Raw genomic sequence first — 27,301 nt, 5'->3', positions numbered from 1 at the left:
AAATCTACACAATCTGAAACCTCTGCAGATTTATCATTACTTTGGAACATGTTACATTATTTACATCAGTGTTTTATTGTATCTTGATCATATTATATTATTTTTTGTATTATATAACCACATTTCAAAGTTACTATTATAGAAAACTGGAAAGTACTAATTATTACTATTATTATTAAAAAAAGAAAAACATATGTACATATGTAAAACAAGTTATATTTTGAGCTGTCAATGATGTTTTCATCACATTTATTGAGCTGTGTGTTATTTAACCTTTATGCCAGAAAAAAAAACCCTGAATCACATGAAGTGAAAGCTGAAATGGAGACAGTGAGAGACGGTGAGACAGATGTGATCAGTTCAGCGTCTTGAGCTGGGACTTCAGAGAGTGCAGTCTTACATCCAGACGCCTGGTGATTATGAAGCTCCTTCCCCTTGTCTGAGATAAGCAGGAAGGAGCCTTCATGAGCACCGTTTCCCCCTCTCTGCCTCAATGAGGATAATAAACGCCTTGTGCTGGGACAAAGCCTGCTCTGTGTGGTGCTGAAGTACATACCTCCACTATTATCATCAATCTGGAATAATGATACATCACCACAAACAGTGATCTGCGTGTAATTGAACCTTTTCTCTGCAAATGAAGATTGGCTGGGGGAGACAGGTGAGTATAGGTGGCTTAACAAGCAGTGGTTTGCTCTTTCTCTGGGATATTATAACTCAGGAGCACCTGAAGGAGTCTTGCAGTTTTTCTGTGCCACTCCTCAGACCAGCTCAGTGACATATTTGGCCTTGTCTTCCATCAGCAGCAGATCTGTCTCGAGATGAGACAGTCAGAGTCCGGGAATGTAGCGTAAGGGACGGTGAAACTGATGCTAAGGCCAGTGTAAACAGCAGTGCCTGAGGATGTGCCTCTCTGCCAATTATCTTTTAAGATTTCTCAACACACGACAGGAAGTCGTGGGCGAGGTGGTTTCATCACACCGAGGATTTCACCTCCTGCTCTCACCTTAAGCAGATATAGATGTGATATATATAGATATGGATATTTTTCATGAATATTATGACATGACAGCAGGAGAAACACAGACATTGATAATTTATCAATCAGGACCGAGTTGCCATACAAATATAATGTGTCTGATATTGAAATTTAGCTTCAAATATTTATCAGACTATCCAAATCAATATGATCATGTTAAAGATGATAAATAGCTTCTCTGAAGACTGAAGTTTTATCCAGCTGCTTTCTTGTTTCGTTATTTTAACTTGATTAATATTTGTGTGTACATATTTGCATATACTGTATGTATGTATTGGAATTGCAATGTTCTTTTTTAACTAATTTACACCATTAACTTGACTAATATTGCTTTTCTTGGCTTATACTTATAATTATTACTAATAGATAGATGGATACTGGGAAACTCTGAGTAGCTCAACAGTAGTGTCTTCAGTTTGTGCTGCAGCTTCAGCCTCTGCAGTGTGAAACCTTTTGTTCTGTCTTTTTGTGTTTGCAGACAGAAATCCTGAGGTGTGTTTCTTTGGAAACCCGAAGCTGTGAGGAATTACAACCCTCTGTGACAACGCAATGAGAGAAACCTTTCGTTCTCTCACACCAAAACACATATAACCACTGTGAGTCAACCAGGAAACATAATTGATGGTATTAAGTTACATTTCTCTCTCTCTGGAACCGCAGGGTGTTGTGTTACAGAGCGCAGTGTTCTCAGTGGATAGAAATAGATGAATTATACGGTTAATCTTTCATGCTCCAAGTTTTATACTTTGACCCCGATGAACCCGAGTCACAAATATCACATTCAGTTGCTCTCTCTCTTTTTGTTCTCACAAATACTGGACAGAAGTGAACTTGAGTGCTTCATGATCATCTAATCTCATCAGTCCTATTATCATATTAAACTTTCCAGCATTTTAACAATCTCAACTGCAGGGAGATGACGCCCCTGAGTGATCGGATGAAGCAAAACAAATCTGTTCGTGTGAAATGCTTGATTTTCCCATCAGGTTTTGCTGCCATCTGCTGGTGTTGTATTATACATGTGTGCAGATGTACTCCCGCAGATAGAGGGCAGACTTATTTTCTGTGCAGTTTCTGTCAAGCTGTTACAAGAATAGAAATATCTGTGCCGGCCCACAGCTGCATATATTCATATGTCTGCCAGCATGTTGAGGCAGGTTCAATATTCCAGACAGAGACCACGATTTGACCATGAACTTAACTTAAAGATTTTTGGTTAACTGATCTTTATTTATTTATTCAGTAAGGTCACAACACTAGGCCTCATCATGACCTCTGCAGTTTTATTATAAATTGTCTGTTCAATGTGTAGTTTTGTTCAGGATCCACCAGAGAGCAGGATTTTAGAAACTGTCCTCAGATCAGGGACCTGGAGGTGGAACAGTGGAACAAATGCTCCAAGATTAACAAGAAACACATCTCCTCATCCCCTCACAATAAAACCCACGCATACGATGTGATGATCTGACACATGTCAATCACTACATGTATACTGGTGTTAGCATGGGTCTGGATATGCACTGTGGTTGTTGTTGTACATGTAAATCCAGAATGACAGAGAAAGCAGGTTGGTCTTGTTTGAGTCAAACGGCGAGCTCCTGATCATAGAGCTCAGTGATGATATTGGTTCATTCAGTGGGATCACACAGGCCTCCATTGACTTTAGGGAGTATGTGAGAAAGTGGGTGAGAAACCTTCCTCACTCACCAGTTGTCCCTGTCATATTTTAACCACATTGCACTCATTAGTTATTTTTTAAATTATTTTTCTTATGTATTCAAATTTTTTTATTTGCTTGTACAATCATCCCGTGCCACTCTACCAGTGAAAAGGTGTATAGAATGTACATACTCAGCATTTTTGTAAAAAGATTAATTAAGTTTGATCTTATCTTATACATTACACATATTCATTTTTCTATAATTCAACATTACTTTAGTAACATCGCATCACTTCCAGTCCTGGGTTTGTTTCTGTTAGCAATATGTTGCAGTTGACATCAAAGTACATGAGTAGATTGAAGTAAACACACATTGTTCATCTAGTTAAGTTATCTTTTTATTTTTCTTGCAGGCTAAAACACTGTTTAAGTGTTAATTGTTCTGTTATTCTCACCATGTGTTCCTTTGCTCTGGCCCACCCACAGTCTATGGGCCCGCCATGCCGGGTAGTGTTTGAAAACGTGCTGCCTGGCATTTCCTGTTTTTTTTTTTGGTGTGGTCCTGGTGACGTCACGGATGACATCACTGGGACAAACTAAGTGGAGGGGATTTTCTTTTCTTCAGGAGAGTTTGTTTTGTGTTTTCCAAGTCATATTTTTGTTGTGTTTTATTTTTCCTTTAAAAGAGTCAATCAGTTATTATGAATGAGCTTTTACACTCTGAAATAAGATGGGAAGATCATGTTTGCAGGAAGTATACTGTGTCTGGTTACCTGCTCTTGATGGTTCAGGCTGAAGGTGGGAATTGCACATCCAATTTAAAGGTTCAGTGTGTAGACTTCTGTGACATCTAGTGGTGAAGTTGCATGTTGCAGCTGAACACCCCTCACCTCACCCCTTCCAAACATGAGAGAGAACCTGTGGCAGCCTTAAGTTGTCATAAAAACTCAAAAGGTGTTTAGTGTGTCCAGTCTGGGCTACTGTAAAAAAACATGTTGAGACCCGATACTGATGTCAATATAAAGTATTTAAATATAAAGGACCCATGTGGAGACAACAACAATTCGTACAATTTAGATGAAACATACTAGTGAAAACATCACTCCCATCACTAGGACTGCAATCCCACTCTGACAACGAGGAACGAGACACAAATCTCTTACAGTATTGTCACACTTTAATGCTCAGAGTATGGTGCACAAGACAAAGGTTGGTTTGTAATACACACACCGATGGGAAGCTGTTCTTTCTCTCTATACATTTGGCTCCTTCCTCCCCTGGTTGAGGTTGTTTCTAATCCAAAGGTCAGGATCTTCTGATGACATCAAGGCAACGATGCCTTAGTTTAGGCAATCAGGCCAAGATTCATTTAGTTGTACAGGATACAGCATCATCAAGGTTACATTGTATAAGATTCAATCATGATCAATCAAAGGGGAAATTAACATGACTACACTGTGCATGATCACAATGTTACCTTTCCCTCACAAGTCCCAGGTATTTAACTTGTAGGGTTGTTTGCTGTTGTTGAGCTTACCTGAGAGACTGGACCCACCATGCGGTTGGTTTCGTCAGGAGTCGTTTGCGGGTCATTGAGAGCCGTTGACCCACCCGCCCCCCGTGACTCATGTGTCCTAAGATGTAAATTGTAGTGAAACTTCTTGGGGATGGACACCCTTCGTGAGGTAAACTGTGTTCAGGGAATCCAGGGATCGAACTGCCAACCAGAGGATCAGAGCCCGACCTATCTACCTCCTCAGCCAATTAAGTTGACTCGTGTACAAAAGGCACTTCTGCATAACAAATAAGTGAGAACGAGAAAGTGTACAAAGTATTAAAAACATTTTAAAGATAGCTTTTAAGAAATATAATAGTTGTAAAATATTTGAAGTAGTTTTCTGGCTTGAACAAAAGTAAAGTCTTCGTGTACTGGGGTTTCACACAGACATGTGTCGTCCAGGTGGTAATGTAGGGTCTTAGCAGTGGGGGCTCATTTCCTTTTTACCCAGCAGGCTGCAGGGAGGCCAGCAGTAGGGAATGAGGGCTGTGTTCATGGAAAGAGTTATGGCCGAGGAAGGAGGGCGTCACTGTCAGGCAGCCTCTTTAAGATTTAGGTCCTTACGCTCCAAACGTACCAGCTTGTTACTTCTATTTACAGCAACAGCTTTAACTGCAAGTGATGCAAAATTATGAAATACACTCAAGATATTCTCTTTATGCTCTTTTTATGAAGTTTCCACAAATATTACACAGCTTCAGGAGAGATTCATTAAGGATTAGGATACATGTGCAAAAAAGTAAGATAACTTAACAAAGGTGATATGATTAGCTAAAGAGATGAAGCATGAAACAAATTTAAAGATCACGTGTCTGTGCAGTACATGAGTAAAATATATACATTCTAAATGCAATTAAAAGGAATTTATTTAACAAAACAAGGAACTGAACAGAAGTGAACAGCTTCTGCCCCTGACCCAACACAACCCCTGGCTGGGGGGAGCTGAGGGGGCATCACATGTATGAGACATGTGTGGAACTTCAATAAAACGTCGACCAAAATGACGTAAGTAAAACAATATATATATATATATATATATGTGTGTATATCCACACGGCAGAATGGCATCATTAAACAGAGCTTCAGTCCAGCAGGATTAAAATGGAAAGATAATAGAATACATTTCAAATGTATTCGTCTCTTAGAATCAAGTTTTGGTGTTAAAGTAATTCATCTTTTTATCTTCTTGAAATAATTCATAAATTCATAAATTAAATTACTATTGTTCTTAGCCAATGTATAAATTTAATCCAGAAAATGGCCTTTTACGCACAGTGTGTAAAAGGCGTTTCTACGCACGGCACTGAAAACATTGAAGAAACTACCACACGAAGTTGTTTCACATTGTCTACAGGTGGTTTTCGACGTGTTTACCCACAAATCAAGTTTCAGCAGTCGCGCTCTGTAATTTTCTTTTTTTGGTCCTTGTGTAATCGCAATCTCTGCCCCTCCTTGTTTTGTTGTGGCTCCAAGGAGCAGCAGCAGCGGCACCACCCACCCCACACCACACCCTCTCCACAACTCCTGCCTTCATTCGGCTCAGACAGGCGGGAAGAGCGCGGAGCCTCGTCACGTAACTGCGAGAAAAACAGCGTCGCATTGGTATGAGCGGTCTCTGGAATCCCCTCCGAGCCGCCCCCTTCAGACTGAACACGTGAGGAGAAGAAAGGGCAGGACTAAAACATCAGCTCGGCGGAAAGAACCTCAGACAACTTTCTAAATAAAAACCCAGGCTCATCATCCTGCAGCTGCGTTAGCCTCTCCTCTCTCTGCAGACCTCTGGCCTTGAAAACATCTCATCTTGGACCGAGCATATCCGAGGAGACGGTGACAGGAGCGTGACAAAGCCAACAGAGGGAGAGGACGAAGAGAAGCAACAAGCACCCGGAGACAGAGGGTGTGAGGGGGGAGGATGGAGGCCCTGCTTCCTGTGCTGAAGAGTCGCCCAGGCCTCTCAGTGCTGGTGAGCTCACTGATTTTCAGGGTTGTCCACCAACTTCTGCAAAGACTGCCTGTGCCCAAGGTGGTGAGGCAGGATGACTTCCGCTTCTGGAAGTGGAAGAACCTCTCTGTCTCCATGGTGCACTCCCTGCTGACTGGAACATGGGCCCTGACATGGTAAGTCCCCATCCATCCACACTGGGACACCATTGTCCATTCACAGTCCAAATGGTGTGTGTTAATGTGTGTGTGTGCAGCTGTATCAGGCTGTGGCAGCCAGGAAAAGAAAGCATGTTCAGACAGGGTCGTCGACGGGGGAAGACAATGGCATTTTTTAAGTGGGGAGAGAAATGTCACTGAAATGTAGAAGCTACTCAGAGGCTGTAATTTCCCTTTGCTCGCACGTTAGAATCACTGAGAGGAGACACATATTTAAACTTCACACTGTGTGAGAAGTTTGTATTACTCAACGGTCGGCCTGCAGATTCTCCAACTGGAAAAACCTGTTGGCTGAATGAATCTTGCAAAAGCATTATGAGAATCTATTTTTCTGGGTGGGGAACATGCATGTGACTCATCTTTTAACATAAAAAAGTGGGATAAAGGCCATTTTGACAGCTTTTTGCTCCCCTCCATAATAAACTCTGCATTTAAAATGTGACAACAGCAGTTAAATAAGCACGTTTTTATATTCTAAAGGAGGTTATGTGTGCTTGATATTGTACCACGCATACAGGAAACAGTTCACTACTTTACATGTAACAAAAGGGATATATGGGTAATTTATTAACAATACATTGTTTTGGTGTGTTTATACAAGGAGGGGACGCAGAGAAATATGTGCCGCCTTTTTGTCAAACAACAATGAAAACTGACAAAGAAAAATGCAAAAAGATTGAGACAGTAAATTAGTAGAAACAATGGTGTTAAGATAAATATATAAGCACAGATAGAAAGTAGGAAATAAGAAGCATTTCGATGGAATAATATAACAAAACAAAGTGCAATTTATACAACTAATAAAATAGGTTATTTATTGGTCAGGGGGATAAAAAAAGCCACAACACCTGATATTAATGTCCCTGCTTAGTCAGGCTTTTATCTCCAGGAGTGAGCCCATGTTTGACTGAGTGAGGCCCTTACAGACCCAACTGTCCATAACATGTGTCCCTCTCCAGTGTGCTTGTGTGGCCCGAGACGCTGACGGACCTCCACTCCTACCACACGCCGCTGTCTTACCTGCTTGTCTGCGTCTCAACAGGTCAGTAAATGCACCGTGGAAAAGAAACACTTGATAACACAAACTGCAAAGTGAGGTTTTGGATCGAAATGAAGGCGTGGATTTGATCTGTGTTGCTCTTGATTAGTTAGTAATAGATTTTGTCTTTTAAAAAATTATGTAATTCCAACAAATGTTGTGATTTTCCAACGGGGGGGTCCTCACATGACGTTTTGCCTGACCAACCTTTCAAAACTCATAGATATGTCATGTAAGACAAGTTTAAGAATCGCATCAAAACTTTTGAGAAGCTAAAGCCAACAAATCCTTTGTATTTTGGCAGACAAATAAAAAAAATTACAGGTTACTTTTCTGTCTTAATTGACTAATTTTTGCAGCTCTTGTGTAAATCGCTAGAGATAGAATTTGATAGCGGTGGTGATTGACAGCATCGTCTCTTCCCTCCTTGAATTGAACCTCTTCCTCTTAGTTGGCTAGCTGGCTGGCTGGCTGGTAGGAAGGTAGGTTAGTTAGATTACGATATTGATCCCCAGAGGGAAATTAAATTGGCGCAGCAACGTACAGTATATCAAAATGCAATAGAAACAAGGTCAAACTACACAAAGAGGAAAGAAAATACACAAGTGCTTTGGAAGTCCAGCACACTTAAAATACAATAATGAGAGATTAAGTAAATAAAGTTATGCATACATACACACTTGTATATGATATACAATATTAATATGGTGTCTAGATCACATGTCATATGTCTGATTTTCTAGATATAATCAGAGTGGAGTGTTTAGTGCAGAGGAAACAGCCGACGAGCAGAATGTCGAGTGAAGGTTCTTCTGTTTAGTCCAGTTCAGTCACCACAGATCTGGCCGAGGCAGATGAATTGTATATCCTGATAGCACCGGGCAGGAAAGACTTCCTGTATCGTTCCTGTGAACAGAGCGGTTGGATGAGTCTGTTGCTAAAGTTGCTCTTGAGTTTGTCCTGGCACCTTTCCAGTTGTTCAGAGCACCAACGGGAAAAAATCTGTCAGTCCCACATGATTCCCCAAACAGACTAAATAGGCGTTTCCCTCTCAGTCACCGTGGATACCAGCGATAATCCCCTCTGTGATCTGATTGAGGTGTTCCGTCTTCTGTGCATCATTGTGTTGCCATGGAGACGCAAAACCTGTGGTGATCTGCCCTAACGACCGCAAACATCTCTGAGCTCCACCGAGGCCGGCCACGGCCGACGCTCACGGTGATGTTCTCTAACACAGCGGCTGGTTGTGTGTCTCGCCAGCAGCAGTGTGGCAGTGACACCACGGAACAAAACCTAACCCTCTTGAATTCCTGCTGTAAATGAGCCCTGCACAGTTAAATAACCACGGATACTTCATGAATTCTTTAGCTGACATTCTATGAAGACAAAATCCAACCAAGACTGTAACACACACACTGGATGTTTGTCGTCTCTCCACCAGTCTTTCACCTGAATCTGTACATTCGCAGCATCAGCGACTTGACACTAGTTTGACCTGAGCTATACAAACACAACTGTGAACCAAGAGTCATTGGTCTGATTAATGAGTCTCATTTCATTTCCCTGCAGGATACTTTGTGCAAGACGCAGCTGATATCATCTTGACGGGACATGGAAGAGGATCATGGGAATTCTTACTGCATCACTCGCTGGTATGTACAAGGCTGCATTTCTGGTTCAGTTTCACAGTCAGTGTTAAGGTCAACAAAAAGAAAGGCGAAGCGATAACATCTAAACCGGTTTAACAGAGAGAGAAAGAAAAAGTAAAAAGGGCGACTAAAAAGGCTGCGTTGTACATGAAGGTTTATTGATTTGTTGTACATGTTGATTTTAATTGAATAATGTTTATTAATGGAGTAGCCTCCGAACAAGGAAGGAGTAATTACAAGAAAACAACACAGGCTGTTTGTGAGTTGAGCTGCATGCAGTGAATGTAGAAGATGGTGCCACCAAGCACAGGGTCATAGCAGCTAGAGACAAACAGGCAGACTTGTGTTTTCGTATTTCAGGATTGTCTTAAAAAAAACCTTCATACCAATCACAACTGACATGGGTCTTAAATTTCATTCATGGTGGCCTTAAAGATGTCTTAAAAATCTTTAGTTTAACTTGTTGAAACCTGCAGAAACCCCACCTTAGCACCACGGTGTCTTTGTCTGAGGGGTGTATGCCTAAAACAGCCTAAATATTTGAAATGGTGTTTTTCCACTGGGTCTGACAGCATGTTGTGTAAGTTGATTCCATATGATATTTCAATCATGTGAAATATTTTAAATCAGAACTGCTTTTGACCCATTTTTGTATCATTGGAAACCGAAGCATCTGTGAGTTAGAATTTCTTTGTGACACTGAGGTTTAAGAGGTCGCGTGAGAAGCACAGCTGAGAATTTTCACCGCTGCCAAGAAGGTTATGTTTTTCCCCCGGTCCGTTTGTGTTTTTGTTTGTTTACATATTCTTTTACACGTGCACAAATCTTATTCACATGCATTTTACACATTAGTGCAAGTTTACAAATTCAACTTGCAAACCCGACTACCAATCTGCAGCTTCTCTTAGACATTCGCAAATCTCAGTGCTCACACATATTACGTAGTATTAGCTAAACAACAAGACCTCCTGTCTTCACTCATAAGATGTAAAATGTTGAAATGTTTAAAAACACCTCTCTCTGTGTGTGTGTCTCCTCCTCCTCAGGTGATCGGGTGTTTCCTGTACGCCCTCTTCACTCAGCTGTACGTAGCCGGCGCCGTCATCGCCCTCTTCGTGGAGGTCAACAGTGTCACGCTGCACCTGAGGCTGATGCTGAAACTGTCCGCCGTTCAGTCGTCCTCCATGTACCACATCAACAAATTCGTCAACCTCTTCACCTACGTCCTGTTTCGTATGGGCACCCAGTTGTACCTCTCCTGGTATATCTTGAACAATTACTCCTGGATGGACCGTGGTGGATACTTCCTCATCAGCATGATGATGATGAATATCATGATCCTGATTTATTTCTACCGCCTGATCCGTGCTGACTTCTTCCCTCGGGGGAGTAAGAGCTACGTGGTACAGAACGGGACTCATAACAACAACACCAAAAAGTTCCTCAGTGATTGATTGGGGGAAGGTTTACGGGACTTAATTACGATTTTTATTCAGGGTGGGAGTTGACAAATGTTCTCTTTTTTAAACTATAACTGACACCATTCCTCGTGACCACAGGTTCCTTTGTTGTGCCTCTCTGCCAAAGAACAACCCCCCAAAAATAATACATATTGGTGGAATAAGATGCAGCCTGGTTCAGGGTTTGCTTTCTACAGATGTTGGAGAGTTATGATGTTGTTGTTATTACTTATTTTACTTGAGAATGAGAGGTTTGAATGACGAATATTCAGCTTTACCATTTTCAACTTGAATGTTGATAATATGTCGTGAACGCAGCATTTGCGTACAAATACAAGAGTTGCATCGATATTCTCATTCAGCTCTCAGCTAGAAGTTGACGTCCATTTCCCTGAACTCTATTATATTTAATCCATCAAGAAAAAAGATTGTGGGATAATTTGTTTAACACGTACGTTTGAATTGTGGGGCCATTTAAAAGTGGGCAATGATTCCTAATGTGTTGTTATCAAACCCTTATGACAAAGAAATTTAAATGAGGTTTGATATTTTACAGTTTAACCAAAAACTTATAACTATAACTGAAAAGGAAAAGAAAACACAAATAAAACCAAAGATATAGAAGTCGAAATAGGAAAATAAACGTAAATGTTTTCTGCATTGTTTTATTCTATTCAAATAAAAGTTTGCATTTCATGTTGGTGCATATCTGCAAACTGAAGACAGTGATATCCGATATGTCTGTGAAAGGCTCATATCGGGCTCTAGTAGGAATATTTGCAAGGTTTTCTCTCCCTGGTTGTTCGAACTATGGCCAAGTGGGATTTTCTAACATGAATTCGAGCGCTCACATTTTAATACTATGTCTAAATACAGTATGTCCGCTCCCCTTTTCTCAATGAAGCCATTTGTGGCAGAGGAGGTACTGTGACTGAACTGGGATATAATGATATAAACCAAATGAACTAGTCTCATGTGAAATCTGTTGGTATTTGACACAAGTGGAGCCGAGGCTGCATCTTCTTGCCAATTACACCGTTTACATAACTTTGCTCACAGGGACGTGGGAGAAACCTTCACAATGAGCAGGCAGCAGCACAATCAGCACTGATACTGCGTTATGAGTAGCTAGACTCGATGTGGAGGGACAGAAGAATATCTTCAGTGTGTGCATTTGCTTGTTTAAGAAGTAATAGTACGTTTACAGAGTAGATTGTTTTTTTCAAGATGTCGAAAGACGATATTCTGATGAAGTCGTGAATCGTCTTACTTTACTCAAAAGTCGATCTATAGCATTTTGCAAATACATGTGGATTCCTTTTAATATTTCAAAGGATGATACAAGTGCCCAGCATCGAACCATTAGTGGCCTCAAAATGCAGATTTTCGAATCATGCCAAAAAGACCGTATGTGCTGACTGTGGCTTTTCAAATAATGAACAGTACATTTCATTTTCTATTTCAGCCGGCAGCGGCAAAATCAGACAGAGATGTTTGGACATGTCTGAGCTGTGCTACAGTGCCTTCACCGCAGTGCCTTTTAAAAACATAAAGACACAGTGGGTTACAGAATGATATGTGTGTGTGGGTTTGTAAAAGCTGAGAGATTATTGAGTCAAACTAACACTAAATACATTTGACCACGATCCACAATAATTAGGGCCCGAGCACCGACAGTACGAAGGCCCTATTGCTTTTCTTTTCATTATTCAGGAAAATGAGTCGAATTTGACGGCTTGAACGTACTCGAAAACTCACCAAACTTCAAGGGCGCGTCAGGCCTGATGAAAATGTATGTATTCTGGAGTATTTCGAAATTGGCGTGGTAAAGTGGCTCAACGGCGCCCCCCGAAAAGGCAGCAATTCCATCTGGTGTAACCGATTATCACGAAATTCGAAAAAAAAGTCTGCGGCACCAATTTGATTAATGCAACAGGATGTCGGACATTTTGGATTTTACCTGAACAGATCTATTACTCTTTATGTAGCGATAGCGATAGCACCACCTACTGCCAAAAGGAGGTAAGCCTCGTTTTACAACTTCAATTCGATTTACACAAATTTTCACCGTTTTGTCTACACTTGATGTTGTGGACCTTAATGCGTGATTAGTGGGCGTGGTCCAGCGCCGCATGATGAATGCAGGAAGTGACGTGTTTATCCTTCCTGATACACAAAACGCACGCAGCACGGTGTCATTTCGCCCGGCCCCTGTTTGACCTCCCTCCCCTGCAGCAGCATCAGGTCCTGAGATCGCAAGTGCTCGGGCCCGCACAGAGCTGCTAACAGCCCCAGTGTATCATGTATTAAAGTGACAACTGTTTTCAGGAGCCTTGTATTTTGGATTGTTGAGTAAAACCATGAATTAAAAAAGTATTTAAAATCACCGGGGGGGTTATTTGTATTTTTCTAATATAAACTCTACTAAGAAGAGGAATTTTCAATGTAATTATTCAGTATTTTTACATTATTTTACAAGATGTTTACATTTTTTATGGAGAGGACAACATTCACATTATAGTACATTATTATTAGAGGCCTCATCAACAGCACTGATTATACATTGGTACTAAAAGTACTGTAACTTTGATTTGTGGACATTTTCTGTCGGTCTACTATTTATTATTTAATATTAATATATATTATTATAATATTATAAAACTGTCACTTAGGACAGAGGAGGTCAGTTCAGTTCAATATGTAACCAAGAGTACAAATGTTTACCCTTATTCCACCTATGAAGTTATCTGATCATAGATACACATTGAATGTATTATAATATTATTTTTGTATAAATGCATAATATTTACATTTGTGTTTATATACCATACGTGCATCCATTACACTTTATTGTGTTTACAAACAGACTGAACACGTCAGTCAGAGCTGAGTTGTGGCTCCCCCTGTTGGAGACATATTTTGATTACACGTTTTTTCTCCCTTGCAAAAGCAGAAATATAAAAATTACAATACTGTGGAAACAGTGACATTATGAAGATGTAGAGGAAATACAGGTACAAGGTATTTTAGCAGATTATTTCACAGATGTGTTCCTCATCGAAGCTTTTATCTGTTGTCTCACATTTACTCTTTTGCTTCACAAGCAAAGCAAAATTAGGGAGAAAATATATAATAATAAATAATATCAGTTAAAATCAGCCTTCATTAATCTATATAATCATATAAAATAATGACAACAGAAATGAAAATACAAACTATGCAAAAGCAATTAAATGACATGAATATGGATGGATGATAGATAGACAGACAGACGGATGGATGGATGGATGGATGGACAGACAGACAGACAGACAGACGGATGGATGGATGGACAGACAGACAGACGGATGGATGGATGGATGGATGGACAGACAGACAGACAGACAGACGGACGGATGGATGGATGGACAGACAGACAGACAGACAGATCGTTTTTTTTTTTTTCCTTCTTTCCTGGCTTCCGATCACTTCTCATTTCCTCCAGCAGGGGGACCGAGCAGAGGAAAATCCGGGGAGGGCAAAGAAGAAGGAATCCGGGGATCTGACTCAGCGCAGCGGCTTCTTCTCTCTGCTGCTCCCCCTCGTCTCGTCTCAACTTCCGTGGATCCGCTTCACACTCAGCCCACTTTCAACACGGAGCAGGAAACATGGACGTGTTCACATCACGATAGCGAAACATCTGCGGAGGAGGAAGACGAGTGAGACACAGAGGAGAAGAGGAAAAGAGGATCTGAGGATCTGAGGTAACAGCTACACGCTGCTTTTTCTAAATTCTACTGGAACGTGTGTGTGTGTTTGTGTGTGTGTGTGTGTGTGTGTGTGTGTGTGTGTGTGTGTGTGTGTGTGTGTGTGTGTGTGTGTGTGTGTGTGTCTGTGCGTGCGTGTTGGGGGGGTGTTAGAAGTCACTGTTAAAATGATACAGAAATAGGTTTTGGTTTTTCTTGGAGTTCTCTGCCCACATCTACTAACTTCTTCTATACGAGAAGCTCAGAGGAACAATAGGATTAAACAGGTCCTCACACTAATCTGATCACAGATGTCTGTGTCTGTGCTCATTCCCTCAGTTACAGTAAGTTTGAGTCGTCTCTCTGCTTCTCTCTGGACCAACTTCACACAGTTAATGTTTCTCCCCTGGGGCAGAAAACCAACCAACCACTACACATGGATGTTTGATTATTGCCTCAGGCGTCCAGAAACCTTCCATATGAAACGATTTACCGTAAATCTATTGGCTAAGATACCAAAAGTCCAACTTCCCAGGTGTGTGTCCCACACTGTTTTCAACCATTTTGATTCCTTTTAAGGTTCAGTGTGTAAGATCTGGGTGTCAGATAATTTTAAATCATCCTAGTGATGTTTTCACTCGTGTGTTTCATCTAAATTGTAGGAGGTGTTGTTTCCTTTACCCTAGAATGGGCCCTTTATATTTAAATACATTATATTTACATCAGGAGCGGGTCCTCTCTACGGAGGCCGCCATGTTTATTACGGTAGCCCAAAGTGGAAAAACTAACACCTTTTGAGTTTTTATGACGACTGAAGGCTACAACAGATTTGTGTTTGGAAGGGAAGCTGCAACATGCAAATTCACCACTAGATGTCACTAAATTCTACACACTGAACCTTTAATATTACAACAAATTACTTCTGAGGCACAAACATGAAAGAAATGTGGAAACATTAACACTTGAACGTGTTATCAGTGTGATAACAACCTCCTAAAATGACAGAAAAATAACAGATTCGACGTAGTCTATATTCTTACTTTTTAGTCCCATCTACTAACATGGAGGAGGCAGGTTTTATGACCTATACTGTCACTGACCACCAGGGGGAAATCCAGATGTGATGGATAACTTGACAGAAAAAAATGGAAGCAATTTGAAAAAAGATAAATCTAAAACAAATGAGCTCAATGTAAACTAAAAATAATTAGAATTGTAAACAGGGTCCCTCCTGAAGAGTAAGGTATCAAGATGGTGGATGGAGGAGTGATGTGGGATTTAGTTTTTATTTCTATCTCTTCAGTTTAGACGTAGATGTTAGATATTTTAGATGAGCTTTATTTGTCACCAGGCAACAGGCCTGATGATGAGGCATAACAAATTCACATCACTCTAATTAGAAACAGTTTTTATGAGTTCAGATGTCAGACTGTTAATGCAGCTCTCCTCCTCTTTCCGTCCAGCTCACCACGACCCTGCGTTGAATCAACCTGAGGCTTCATGTCGGTCCGAGTTCCATCCTTGAGCGTTCTTCCTCCTGTTCGCAGGGACCGGATCATCGTTCAGCTTCCTAAGGTAAAATCAGTCGCTCTTTTAAGCCTCACATCAGTGGGACAGTCAACGGCCTCACAAAGCGTTCTCCCTCTCCTGCAGTATTTCAGGAGAGAAGCCGCCGTCCACACTAAAGATGAATTCAACAATAAAGTGAAGACGGCCTGCCAGCAGCAGCGCACCGGCACCGTGGGGTGAGTCCTCAAACCACACTCCACAGGGTGATACGGGATGTGCAGTTTTTTCTGCTGCTCACTTGTTGCCTCTTGTTTTATTCTTGTCAGCAGATTTAAAATCTCTAAGGTCATTGTCGTGGGCGACCTGGCTGTGGGGAAAACCTGTCTGATTAATAGGTAAGCTCAAACACGGCAGAGTGAAAGCAGGTTCAAGTAAGTGCACTTCTGGAAAATGAATAACTTCATTAAGAAAGAATGGAGAGAACATTCACCTTCCTCATTAAAGCACAGACCTCTCAATTTGTTATTTTATTATTTAAAGGTGTTGCAATGTTTTGCATTGAAATACACACATGGGTCAAACACTTTTATTAAAATAGATTATGAACATGGGAAAATAAAATTAAAGGGCTAGTTTGCATAAAGGTATCATTTGTTCACGTTTTAAACATCATAGTGTGTTTTGTTTTTGAGGCTAAAACTATTAAAGATTGTAAAAATGAAAAGCTTCAAACCATTATTTTTTACCCTCACTGCTTCTATAGGAATCGCACTCTGGTTGTTTAGGGCAGAAAAAAGTGTATTGTAATTTGGGTGAACCAACCCTGTAAACAAATTCTTAGGTCCGCTCTCTAATTCATATCCACACACTTTTTTATTTTTATGAATTTGTATGTTCAGATAATTTCTGTCGACCTTAGCTCCTCTACCTGTTCATCACCTGGATCCTCTGAACACGTCCACTTTCATTTGTTTCAGATTTTGCAAAGATGCGTTCGATAAGAACTACAAGGCCACGATCGGAGTGGACTTTGAGATGGAGCGGTTCGAGGTGATGGGCGTTCCTTTCAGCCTGCAGCTGTGAGTCCGACTTGCACGTTTCTTACAAAGAAACCAAAAGCTGTCTCTGACAATCTGTCGCTCACCAGTCACACTTTCCATCACAGGTGGGACACTGCAGGCCAAGAGAGGTTCAAGTGCATTGCTTCCACATACTACAGAGGAGCCCAGGGTGAGAGATCCGTCTGGACAAATAAGACTTCTGTGTAAACATTAAAAACATTTCCCTTCACGTGATATTTTCTCTTCCTCCAGTTGTGATCATCGCGTTTGATGTGAACGATGTCGCCTCTTTGGGTCACGTCAGGTAACCTTATTCATCACCAACAGATTGTTTGCTCTCTCACAGTTGTTTGCTGTCCCAGCTGGGGGTTTCATACATGATGTTTTTTTTGTGTGTCTGCAGGCAGTGGCTGGAAGACGCCTTGAGAGAGAACGACCCCACCGCCGTCCAGCTGTTCCTGGTCGGCACAAAGAAAGACCTGAGCGTACGTCTTTTACTGCTCTACAACGCCAGTGAACTTTTTACTTGTGTCTTCACTGGAGTCTAATGTGAATAGTTTGGATTTTCTCCAGCTGCCCCAAGCGTTTGTGTCCAGGCTCAAACCTCAGGAATGTGGTTTCTCATCCTGCAGCAGAGCCCAAATAACCCCAGACCCTACTCACTGTGTGTTACAGTGGTGGGAAGGAAAAATCCTTATTGGACCATTTTTTAAAATTCTATTTCTTCTTGAATTATTTACCTTTTTCTGTTTGATTTCAGCTTTACAGACTTGATTCTGATTGTATCCTGTGGGGTTTGTAATCATCCACACAGGAATTCCACAGTCTGCCAGAGCCCTGTAACATCAATTCATCTTATTGTCTCAAAAATCCAAATACATTCAATTTACAGTGATATAAAATTGAGAAAAACAGCAAATTGATTAACTGACTAATTGTTGCAGCCCTAATTCAGTATAGTTCAGCCCACTGTGATGTACAGTGTCTATCAGCTGGATTTACTCACAGTAGTAGAAAGCAGTGATGCTGTATGTTTACTCTAGCTGCTGTTCTTGACTAATTTTTCATTTCTACTTCAAAATGTTTTTAGCTCATTATTGAAATACTTAAAATATGCGTCTATTTGTCTTCTTGGAGCAGCTAATTTCTGTGTTGTTGCTTTTGCAGGGGAGCTGCAATTTTATGTTTATAAATTGGTTAATCAAGCGACAAAAATTGGCAGCAATTTTGATAATTAAACGATTGTTGAGGTCATTTTTGAAATGGTAGAAAATCAATTGTTAACTATTTTGATAATTGATTAATCATTTGGTATTTTGAAGTAAATACACTGAAAGTCCCATTTTCCAGGTTCATAATTGTTCGGAGTTTTGTTTTGTTTTATATAACATCAATATTTTCAGATTTTAGTGTCCTGTTCAGGTAACAGTAATCTGAAGGCCTCAGTCAAGGCTCTTTTTCCACTACTTGTATAGACCACAGTTCTTCAGATTGGTCAGTAATGAATGTAACAGTTATTTGCAGCCTGTAGCATAAGAGTCATTTTGTTCAACTCGGTTACTCCATATCTCACCTGGTCACCTCTGGTTTCTCCGACAGTCTCCTGCTCAGTATTCTCAGATCGAGCAAGACGCTCTCGAACTGGCACAAGAGATCAGTGCAGAGTACTGGGCTGTTTCATCACTCACAGGTAAAAACACTCCACCTCCTCGGACACCAACTTTTAACGAGCGACTGTTTGAAAACCATTAGTTGGGGAAGTGGTGTCAGACAAAAAGATTGTGTGAAAGAAAAATATAAAAATGTTGTTATTGTTGTAGCTGGTTTATTCATAAGTTAATGCTGGTTCTTTCACTCTTAATGCGTTTTTATAATATTAATATTGAATGTTACCTGCTGTACGTGTAAGTGCAGTGCAATCAAAATTAAAGGAACAGTGTATATCTATATATATATCTATATATATAGATATATATATAGATATATATATATAAATATAGTTCACCCCCCATCTGCACTTTTCCCACAGTCCCTTACTGAACTTTTTCTCTTTAACGCTGTAGGGGAAAACGTGAATGAGTTTTTCTTCCGAGTTGCATCGTTGGCATTCGAGACCAACGTTCTGGCCGAGTTGGAGAAAAGTGGATCAAGACAAATTGGAGACGTCGTCAGTGAGTATCTGCACAATCTCTCTGTAACCATGAAAACCAGCACATCCGTCACGTGGTCTAACGTCCGGCTCTGCGTCTGTTTCAGGAATCAACAGCCCGTCAAACAGTGTGAACGCTACATCTAAGAAGAAAGGGCCCAACTGCTGTCAGTGAGGAAGGGAGCCGGAGTTTCAAAGTCAGCCTGAAAAAGACTGTGGCTGCTCTCCAGCTCATGGGAGGGGTTTCTGTGGTGAAAGGAGGAGGTGGGACGCTGGAGTTTCACTTCCTGACATGGTGGAGTTCAGTTTTTTCCTGGAGTGCCACGACTTTTCCTCGGCGGGGATGTGGATTCTTGTGGAGTCACAGAGCGACACATAAATGACTGGTTCTGCCGAGATGCCAAAGAATGACTGTGGTTGATTTTAACATGTGGATGCTTACGTTACGTAGTGCTTGAATTAAATATATCCTTTTGCTGCTGTACTATCATATTAAAACTGTTGTTTACTTTAGAAATGTTTTTAATGAAATCGGTACTTTGCCTCTTTTATAAAATTGTAAATTAGAGCTTCAATTCAAGAAAACACTAACAGTGTTTCTACAGATTGATCTGTAGACGTAGCTTGAGAACCATTGTTGTAATGCAGATGCAGCCTTGAAGATTTTTAAGTGCAGCGTATGCTTCATAGGCACTTTTTGCTTTTTGTTGTCAATGAAATCAATGACTGAATATCGATGACCATTTTTGTATCATAAACTGAGAAACTGTTCATGTTTAACCATTTATTTTCTTTAAAAAAATCCTCATTAAATGTCATATAAAGGTATTAAAAAGGGAAAATAAATCAAATCATCACCATCAAAGAGAATAACGTGTATTCTGATTAAAACTGTTATTTACTAAACATCACAGTGCAGCTTGTTATTCAAAAGATCTCATAATAAACAGGACTCTTACTATTTTTTTTAATAATAAATACATCTTTGCAGATAAAACTATTTCCTCTGTCATATATATATATATATCTCAGTCTTATGTGAAGTCATATCTTCTAGTTCAGCTGTTGAAGCTTTTGAAAGATTCAAGATATTTCTGATCGACTTGGCTCTGCAGCTCTTCAGGGATGCAGTGAGAGAATTTGTAATTTTCTTTAATCCACTTCCCCCCCTCAGTGTTTTCTATAGCCACGGCTGCTACACCTGCAGGAAACAGAGCCAGACGTTCACAGCTTAGTGTTGATTCATTGAATCATGATAAAAATGACAATGACATGTTGACTGACCTACAACAGTGGCTCCCAGCCTCTCCACCAGCTGAATGGCCGCCTTCATTGTACCACCGGTCTCGATCCATTGGTCCACTAACAACACCCTCATTCCTGCAAGACGGAGAGAAGAACTACTAGTACTGGGAGGAGAACAGTTGTCAAATCACATTTTATTAACAATTGCTTAACAATCTGTACAAGGTGTGACATCCTCTGTCCTTCACCCTCCACTAGGGTGAGGAAAAACGACCAAAAAATCTATAGTGCAGAATACGAAGCAAGTTGATATAGTAAGTATTAACATTGATTTATACAGGGTACTTTGTACTTTGCAATGATGCAAGAATCATTGACTTAACCACCAGAAGTACCAATACAACAGTCTAGCATTTGAAATTTCACTTGTTATTAAAGGTACATGGTTTAAAATGTAAAAGTATTTGTTCTGCAGTAGAGCGTCTTCTGATATATTGTTTTTCTATTGCATTACTAAATTATTAATACTAATACCTTAATATGTACAGAGAAATTAGGAAGTAGGTCTAATTACTCTCTATGCAGTTATATGTTCGGTTTTGTACTGATGTGTAATTTTCTTCAACCAACACCAGGAGGTGCTATGTGAGAGGGAATAATAAAGTGTTCAGGTTGAATTAAAGACATGTTTGAATTGATCACTTTGGCTGCATTAAGTTGTCACAGACATTGTTCTGTATTTTCTCACATTTCATAGAAAAAAATCGATAGAATAATTGATGAAAGGACGAAAAGCCACTAGTTGACTTTGGGGTTTTAATACGGAAGAAATAAATATGTCCAAATCATCTATTCCTATATTTAAATTTTGAACATTATTTAAATTTTCACATATAAATACAGCCACACTTTTCTTATCACATGTAAACCAACACTGTCCAGGTGATGATCTAAGTGCATCACTGCATGGAACAGTATAGAGAATAGAAATAGTTTGCTCAAGACAAATTGTGACATGGTTACAGAGTAAAAAAGAAATGAAGATCAACCTGGTTTTATGACGTCCAGTCTTATTTCCATATTCTTTTCCCTGCCTGTGTAGTCGGAGTAGGTTTGGTTCTGGGTTGCTACACACAGGTGTCCTGCTTTACGAATGGCCAGGAAACCTTTCCCAAGAGTGGTGGCGACGGACGCTCCTGAAAAACACATCGAACACTTTCACGCAGGCTGCATCAGTATTCCTGAGGACAGTTAAAGTTTGTTACTGGCCCTGTCTGTCTCTTTAAACACCCACCACCACAGACACACTGTCCCCCAACCCCCACCGGCTGAAGTCCAGGACTGAGGGTTAGGTTTCCTGAGCTGCCTCCTAAAATAAAGTTAGTGTGACACACTGTGACATGCTCGTAAACTACCATTTACACATATCTTCTTAAAATGATTTGCTGTCGTTGTTTTCTCACCGAGAATGAATCCCATTGCATCTATCCCAGCAACCAGGTCAATGGTGTCACTGTGGAATGGGCTGAGAAGGTCTGAGACACAGTCTGCAAGAGCCTGCATCGAGTGCAAACACAGCAAACGCACAAAATGCAAAGTGTGCATGAGAGACACAGCCACTGCATGTGCATTCATGAGCTTTACACAAACTGTGTCCATGTGAGAGTGAAAACAGAAACAGCAGTATCAACAGCCTGAGCCGAGAGACTAGAAATCTTCAAGTTTCCCATCATACCAGGGAGTTGCAGTAGATTCTGGACGGATCCAACCAGGCAAACATTGGTCCTTTTGTGTTGGGTGCCATCAGGGAAAGGTACCATCCTTTACGCCTGTCTGCAGGAGCGGCCAACACGTCCATTTTGTTAACGCCACACTTGTCTGTGCTGTTCCAGGCTGAAAGAACCGGACCGGGAGTCGGAGAGAGTGACACTGATCAGGTTCCAGTGTGGGTGAATGGTGGGTGGGAAGAGGGCTGTTAATAACACTGAGCTGAGTTACCCACTCTCTCTGTGGTCAGTGCCGGAGCAGTGATCTGCTGAACAGTGTCTGAACAGACCTTTCTATGTATAAACAACACTTCTCAGACGTACATGAATCTAAAGAAAAGATCTTGTGCAGATTGGAAAGTAGAATCTCACACAAAGACCTCTCCCCGAAAAACCTGTGACACAACTGAATTACACAGAATAAACAAAACACTTCAGCGTAAGGGTTTTAGCTCATTTACTTAAATTCCTTCGCACTTTACGTCACTGTTGACCTTTGTCCAAAGCACCCAGAGTGTTTAAGTTCCTTTAATCCCAACAGTACGAAAATAATCAACTTGCAGAGATTTAAAACTTCCTGGAGTTTCAGTATTTAAATGTCAGACTGACATTATTGTTGTATAATACAGGTCAGAGTGCAGCTGTAACCGTATGATGAAGTGTTGGAATGATGCTTTTTATATTGAAACGAAACCAGTGAGTTTAGAGAAGGTGATTCTTGGCATGCAGAAAAAATGGCAAAGTATGATTTTTCAGTAAATTGGCAAAAACTTGAAAAAACAACAGATGGTATTTATATATTGATCCTCAGGCTAAACGCCTGTGATGTTAATTGAGAGGAAAGTTTTCAACTACATATTCTTTCACAAATGTTACTTCAGTAAATCAAATGAGATCAATGTCATTGTGATTTAACCGGACGTTTAACATTACTAATGCTTAAAAAAATAAAGATATCTTTCACACAGTTTCTGCTCATACGTGGAACTTTTCAGTGACGTGTTGAATTCAAACTTGTTTAAACATGACATGTTTCTGACGTTTACTACACAGATGTGTGCTTTTCTCCTCTGAGGCCTCAGCTGCAGGACGTGGTGAAATTTATTTGACTTTTATATTTGTGTTGATCCCTGGTTTTACGGGGTTGCATCTGTGAGGACTGTGCACTAAAAACAAACCCGACACTGTCGTCCATTGAGAGCAATAGATAATCGACACTGGACTAAATGAAGTGAGACGTACTCATCTCACTACATATTGATCTCATCAGTTCACTGCTCATAATATACATGTTTAAAACTGCTTGATTCTTGACTGATGTTTCTATTCCTGTTGTTCACTTGCTTTCATTTACTATTTTATTTAATCCTATGGTTTTTACATACATATTTGTGATTTTCCCTTCAATGAGATACATACATACAGAAAATTCCTCCCCTGGTCCTATGAAAATGTTAATATTTTCTCTCATCCACGCCTGCAGTCCTGAGGCGTGGATGAGGACCAGCGTGTAAACAGGCTCAGGTTGCGATGGGGCTCACTGCAGGAGACACAGAATCCATGATGATACTGTTCACGCCCCAGTGCTGAGACTAAACAGATTATCACAGTTATAAAATAAACTCATGTCTGAAATTTCAGGCCATTTTTTGTGCAACAGATTTCAAACTGAGCTCAAGACTGCGTGTTCACTCTTCTGCCAACAGTAACTTTCTCACACTTCTGATTTATGTGTATCCTGAACCCAGTGAACTTACTGTACAGTTATTTTACACGTTTGCATCTGCACAGGAATTTACAGGATAATAAACCTGACAAGATATATATGATATTTGAAGGATTCTGCTGTTTGAGTTAATAGTGATTGATTTATGAGGTTTTGAAGTATCTTATAAATAAATGCTTAGACCTGCTACAATACATGTGTTTAGCCACCCGGTGGCAGTGTAAACAAGCTGTAAACTCAACATAGACATAAGAGTATTATCACCTTATAGCAAACAAACATGAATATTTACACATCCAGCAGACATGGAACAACATCAGGAGAATAGTCTTCTGAAACTTTTACACAAACAAACTTTTTTCTTAAGTTCTTTCAGAAAAAGTTTCAGAAAACAGAGGAATATTATACTTCTATATACGTTTCAGTTATATAATATTCATAAATATATTGTAAATATGTGTTTTTACTTTAAGTTTATTTATAAAAATTTTCATGATGCCTTTTATATTTTATGTAAATTACTTTGGTTTGCCTTGATGTCCAAATCTTGGAGAATACTTTACTTTAACTACTGCATTTAGCATCTATATACGCAGTATGTAAAACTTCAATGATTGGTTTACTACACACTAAAATGCAGTAAGGAAGTATTACTGTAAAGTAAAACTGAAAAAGAAAGTAGTTTCATTATCAATACTGACATCTGGCTTAACAACAATTGATTTATAAGATTTATGTCTTTTTGGTTTGGTCAACAACCTTAAAATGACTTAAATGATAATTTACTTAACAAAATCTTTGCAGATTAAAGAATGAAGACATATTTTATATTACTACTGTGCTTTACTGTATCATCATTTATGATACAGTGTTCACAAATGCATTAATAAACACTTTATATGTAATAAACCATTGTTGTATAATGCTTATAAATATACTTACAGTGTTACTGATACATGTAGCACATTTCATTTTTATGAAGACACTGCGTTCACTAACTTACAAGAGTAATTTGTTTGACACTTTGCAAACACATCTGGTCTCACAAAAGGGGCCCTGACACCTCAGCTCGTCCAGGGGGCGCTGTTCTGAAGCTGTCTGTGGATGAGAAAAAATGTTACCCAGCAGGAATTCTAAAGTACACAGAGCAGTACAAGTGTCAGCTTTCTGCTTCACTGGGTGATGTCAGTTGACTCCAGATATCTCCTGATGAACAGCAGGATTACTCACGTCCTCTCGCACTCAATCCCTCCTCCACTTTAATTCATGAGAAACCAGTCCCCCCCTCCTTCCTCCTCCCCCTCTTTCAAGATCTGGTCGAATGTTGCCTCTGGTGATTTTACATCATTTCTCTCCGCCTTCCTACAATCCGATTTCAGTGCCTGGAGTAGGCTGGATCTCCGCCTCTAGAGCTCTGAGTAAGACCAGCCATGTGACATAACACTGGGCTGATTAGAAAGATTTTCTTTTCTCTGGGGAACAAGTCCCTTGTTCACAGAGTTCTTCGTCCTTTTTCTACACTCAACTGTGAGAATTTGTCATTTGTAAGCCCACAAAGTTATTGATCAGACACAGATAATAATCCAATCCACAAAACACGTTTCTTGACTGAGTGGATGAAATAAAGTGCAGCCGCTGACACTTTAATGACTGAATAACTGTTTTTCTTTTTCTTGAATTGTTGTGTCCAAGCCCGGTGTGCAGGCAGCTTGCTAGACACCACAATGTGGACCAGATTCTGATCCACATTTCCAAACAACAAAAAGCACATGAAAGATACATCAGGTTTTCAGATCTTCAAGGTCTTCCAAGTGGAACCTAATTCAGCAAACATTCACACTCGGAATTCTTACAACCTTTCTATTTTTTTCATCACACAAACTGTACAATACAAAAGAAAAGAAGTGTTTCTTCTCAACTGTGGCACCAAAGATATGTGGCTTCTATTTAGGCAGGTTTAAACGTGCAATGGGATTCTGGTCAAAAGTTCTAGAACATCTTCATTCATTCAGCTGTCATTTAAATTTACACAGTTTATTGTTTATTTAGAATAAAGGTACCGTTGCAGATTGATGATCATGGAATTGTCTTTTTTACTAAACTTAATCTTAATTTCCTAATCACTGAGCAGCCGAACATACATTTGTTCAGTGGAAATGAAATATTGTTCAAACTGTTCCCACGACTGTGTTACACTTGCAGGTTTCTTAACTTTCAACCTTCCATCCAGATCAATAATGTCATTGGGGTACGAGTCTGGAGACGGTGCAGATCTTTCATTATTTGATGCCACTCTCTGGTCCTTGTGATGTTTTGGGTCAATGAACCTCTGACCAATCAGTCGATCTTCATTTGTTACTCTGACAGCAACATAGAGTTTCACCTACTGCAGCTCAATCTTGTCCTAATGATGCATCAGAGGGTTTAGCAACATCACAGGGTTTGTAAGTCATCAACAAACTTTGAGGCACCTGTCGGGATCATTTGTAACTTCCAGGCTTCATTTACTTCAGTCGCTCCAGCAAAACTGTACGTTGAGTTTATTTTTCGTGGCAGTTTATACACTTTTGTGTCATTTTTAAGTTTTTACCAAAGATTGTTCATTGGATTCAACTCAATGTTGTCATGCGTCTAAACTCTGAGATAAAGTGTTTTGGGACACTTTTGATTATAGACTTTCCATGCTTGCTTTTCTGCAAGAAACTTAGTTTAAACTAAAATACATTTTAGTTTTTACTACCTCAACTCTGACAAATGTTCAATAAAAACAGGAACAATTAAACTTTTCTAAAATCTTTGTTCACATGGAACATACAGTACTATTTTCATGATAAAGGAAAAAATGAAAATTGGAGCATTTTGACAGGGAACTGTTTGATCGATGAGTTACAAAATCCTTAAAAAAACATAATTTTCCTAACACACAATTAAAACGGATATAGAGGATTACATAATATATCACCATCCACCTATAGAAGCAACTTGAGCTAATGTTGGACTAATTTGAGTAATAAGGGCACAGTCACATTTTTAATGCTGAGTTTTGTCTTAATCACCATCATTTCAGTATCAGCCTCAGTCTCGTGGGCTGCTGAGGTCTCTCAGTCAGTCCGTGGGGTTTGCGTGCAGCACCAAACCTTTCTCCACATTCCACAATGAAAGAGTTTAGTCCCTGGCGCGCATTGTGATTTAGGTCATCGCCAATTCAGCGCCTGTTTTGTGGCATCTGAAAGATGTCCAATCTCCTGGGTTGGCACAATCACCCCATGCCTGTTACCATGGGGAGCAGGGCAAGCTGGAACCTCCTCCGTGCGCGTTCCCAAAGTAAATCTCCACTTTCCAGGGGGTTGAGGCTGAGGGGGTTGGGAGGTAACTAGCGGTCATATGTGCAGTGGAAGGTGCTGGAGGTTCATGAGGCACACACCCACTAATTAACCCTCTCCTCTACTCCTGCAGGGCTTCACTCAGTGGGGTGATATTGATGGATAATGTGCGCTCTCAGTGCGTATTGGCGCTCAACCCCGATGGAAATCTAAAGAGGTTAATTCAGCTGAC

General features: G+C 40.1%; 3 protein-coding genes across 5 annotated transcripts; 2 read left to right on the top strand and 1 right to left on the bottom strand.

The window, feature by feature from the left end:
- The first annotated feature begins 5,778 nt into the window (after positions 1-5,778).
- tlcd1 (TLC domain containing 1) lies at positions 5,779-10,937 on the top strand. Its single transcript, XM_034603518.1, has 4 exons — positions 5,779-6,375; positions 7,377-7,459; positions 9,026-9,108; positions 10,152-10,937. Exons 1-4 carry the CDS (start codon positions 6,170-6,172, stop codon positions 10,557-10,559), a joined length of 780 nt encoding a protein of 259 aa, XP_034459409.1. The 5' UTR covers positions 5,779-6,169; the 3' UTR covers positions 10,560-10,937.
- A 3,087-nt stretch (positions 10,938-14,024) lies between these two features.
- rab34a (RAB34, member RAS oncogene family a) lies at positions 14,025-19,977 on the top strand. 3 transcript variants are annotated; one of them, XM_034603515.1, is made up of 11 exons: positions 14,025-14,300; positions 15,754-15,865; positions 15,944-16,035; positions 16,126-16,194; positions 16,777-16,878; positions 16,965-17,029; positions 17,113-17,164; positions 17,264-17,345; positions 18,460-18,550; positions 18,924-19,031; positions 19,117-19,977. In XM_034603515.1, exons 2-11 carry the CDS (start codon positions 15,791-15,793, stop codon positions 19,182-19,184), a joined length of 804 nt encoding a protein of 267 aa, XP_034459406.1. In that variant the 5' UTR covers positions 14,025-14,300; positions 15,754-15,790; the 3' UTR covers positions 19,185-19,977. The 3 variants fall into 3 exon arrangements, with proteins under 3 accessions (XP_034459406.1, XP_034459405.1, XP_034459407.1); XM_034603514.1 differs by having other exon boundaries at positions 14,027-14,308; XM_034603516.1 differs by having other exon boundaries at positions 14,033-14,308; positions 16,129-16,194.
- On the bottom strand, positions 19,809-22,224 carry zgc:174895 (uncharacterized protein LOC100126024 homolog). Its single transcript, XM_034603520.1, has 5 exons — positions 21,990-22,224; positions 21,718-21,811; positions 21,304-21,450; positions 20,294-20,389; positions 19,809-20,210 (listed from the first exon to the last, which is right to left on the bottom strand). The coding sequence occupies exons 1-5, from the start codon at positions 22,110-22,112 to the stop codon at positions 20,068-20,070; spliced, it is 603 nt and encodes a 200-aa protein (XP_034459411.1). The 5' UTR covers positions 22,113-22,224; the 3' UTR covers positions 19,809-20,067.
- Positions 22,225-27,301: the final 5,077 nt, after the last annotated feature.

Source organism: Hippoglossus hippoglossus, chromosome 13, assembly GCF_009819705.1.
Source record: "Hippoglossus hippoglossus isolate fHipHip1 chromosome 13, fHipHip1.pri, whole genome shotgun sequence".
NCBI classification, from domain to species: domain Eukaryota; kingdom Metazoa; phylum Chordata; class Actinopteri; order Pleuronectiformes; family Pleuronectidae; genus Hippoglossus; species Hippoglossus hippoglossus.
Note: the sequence above shows the minus strand (reverse complement) of the source record. Positions and strands in the feature narration are given on the sequence as shown.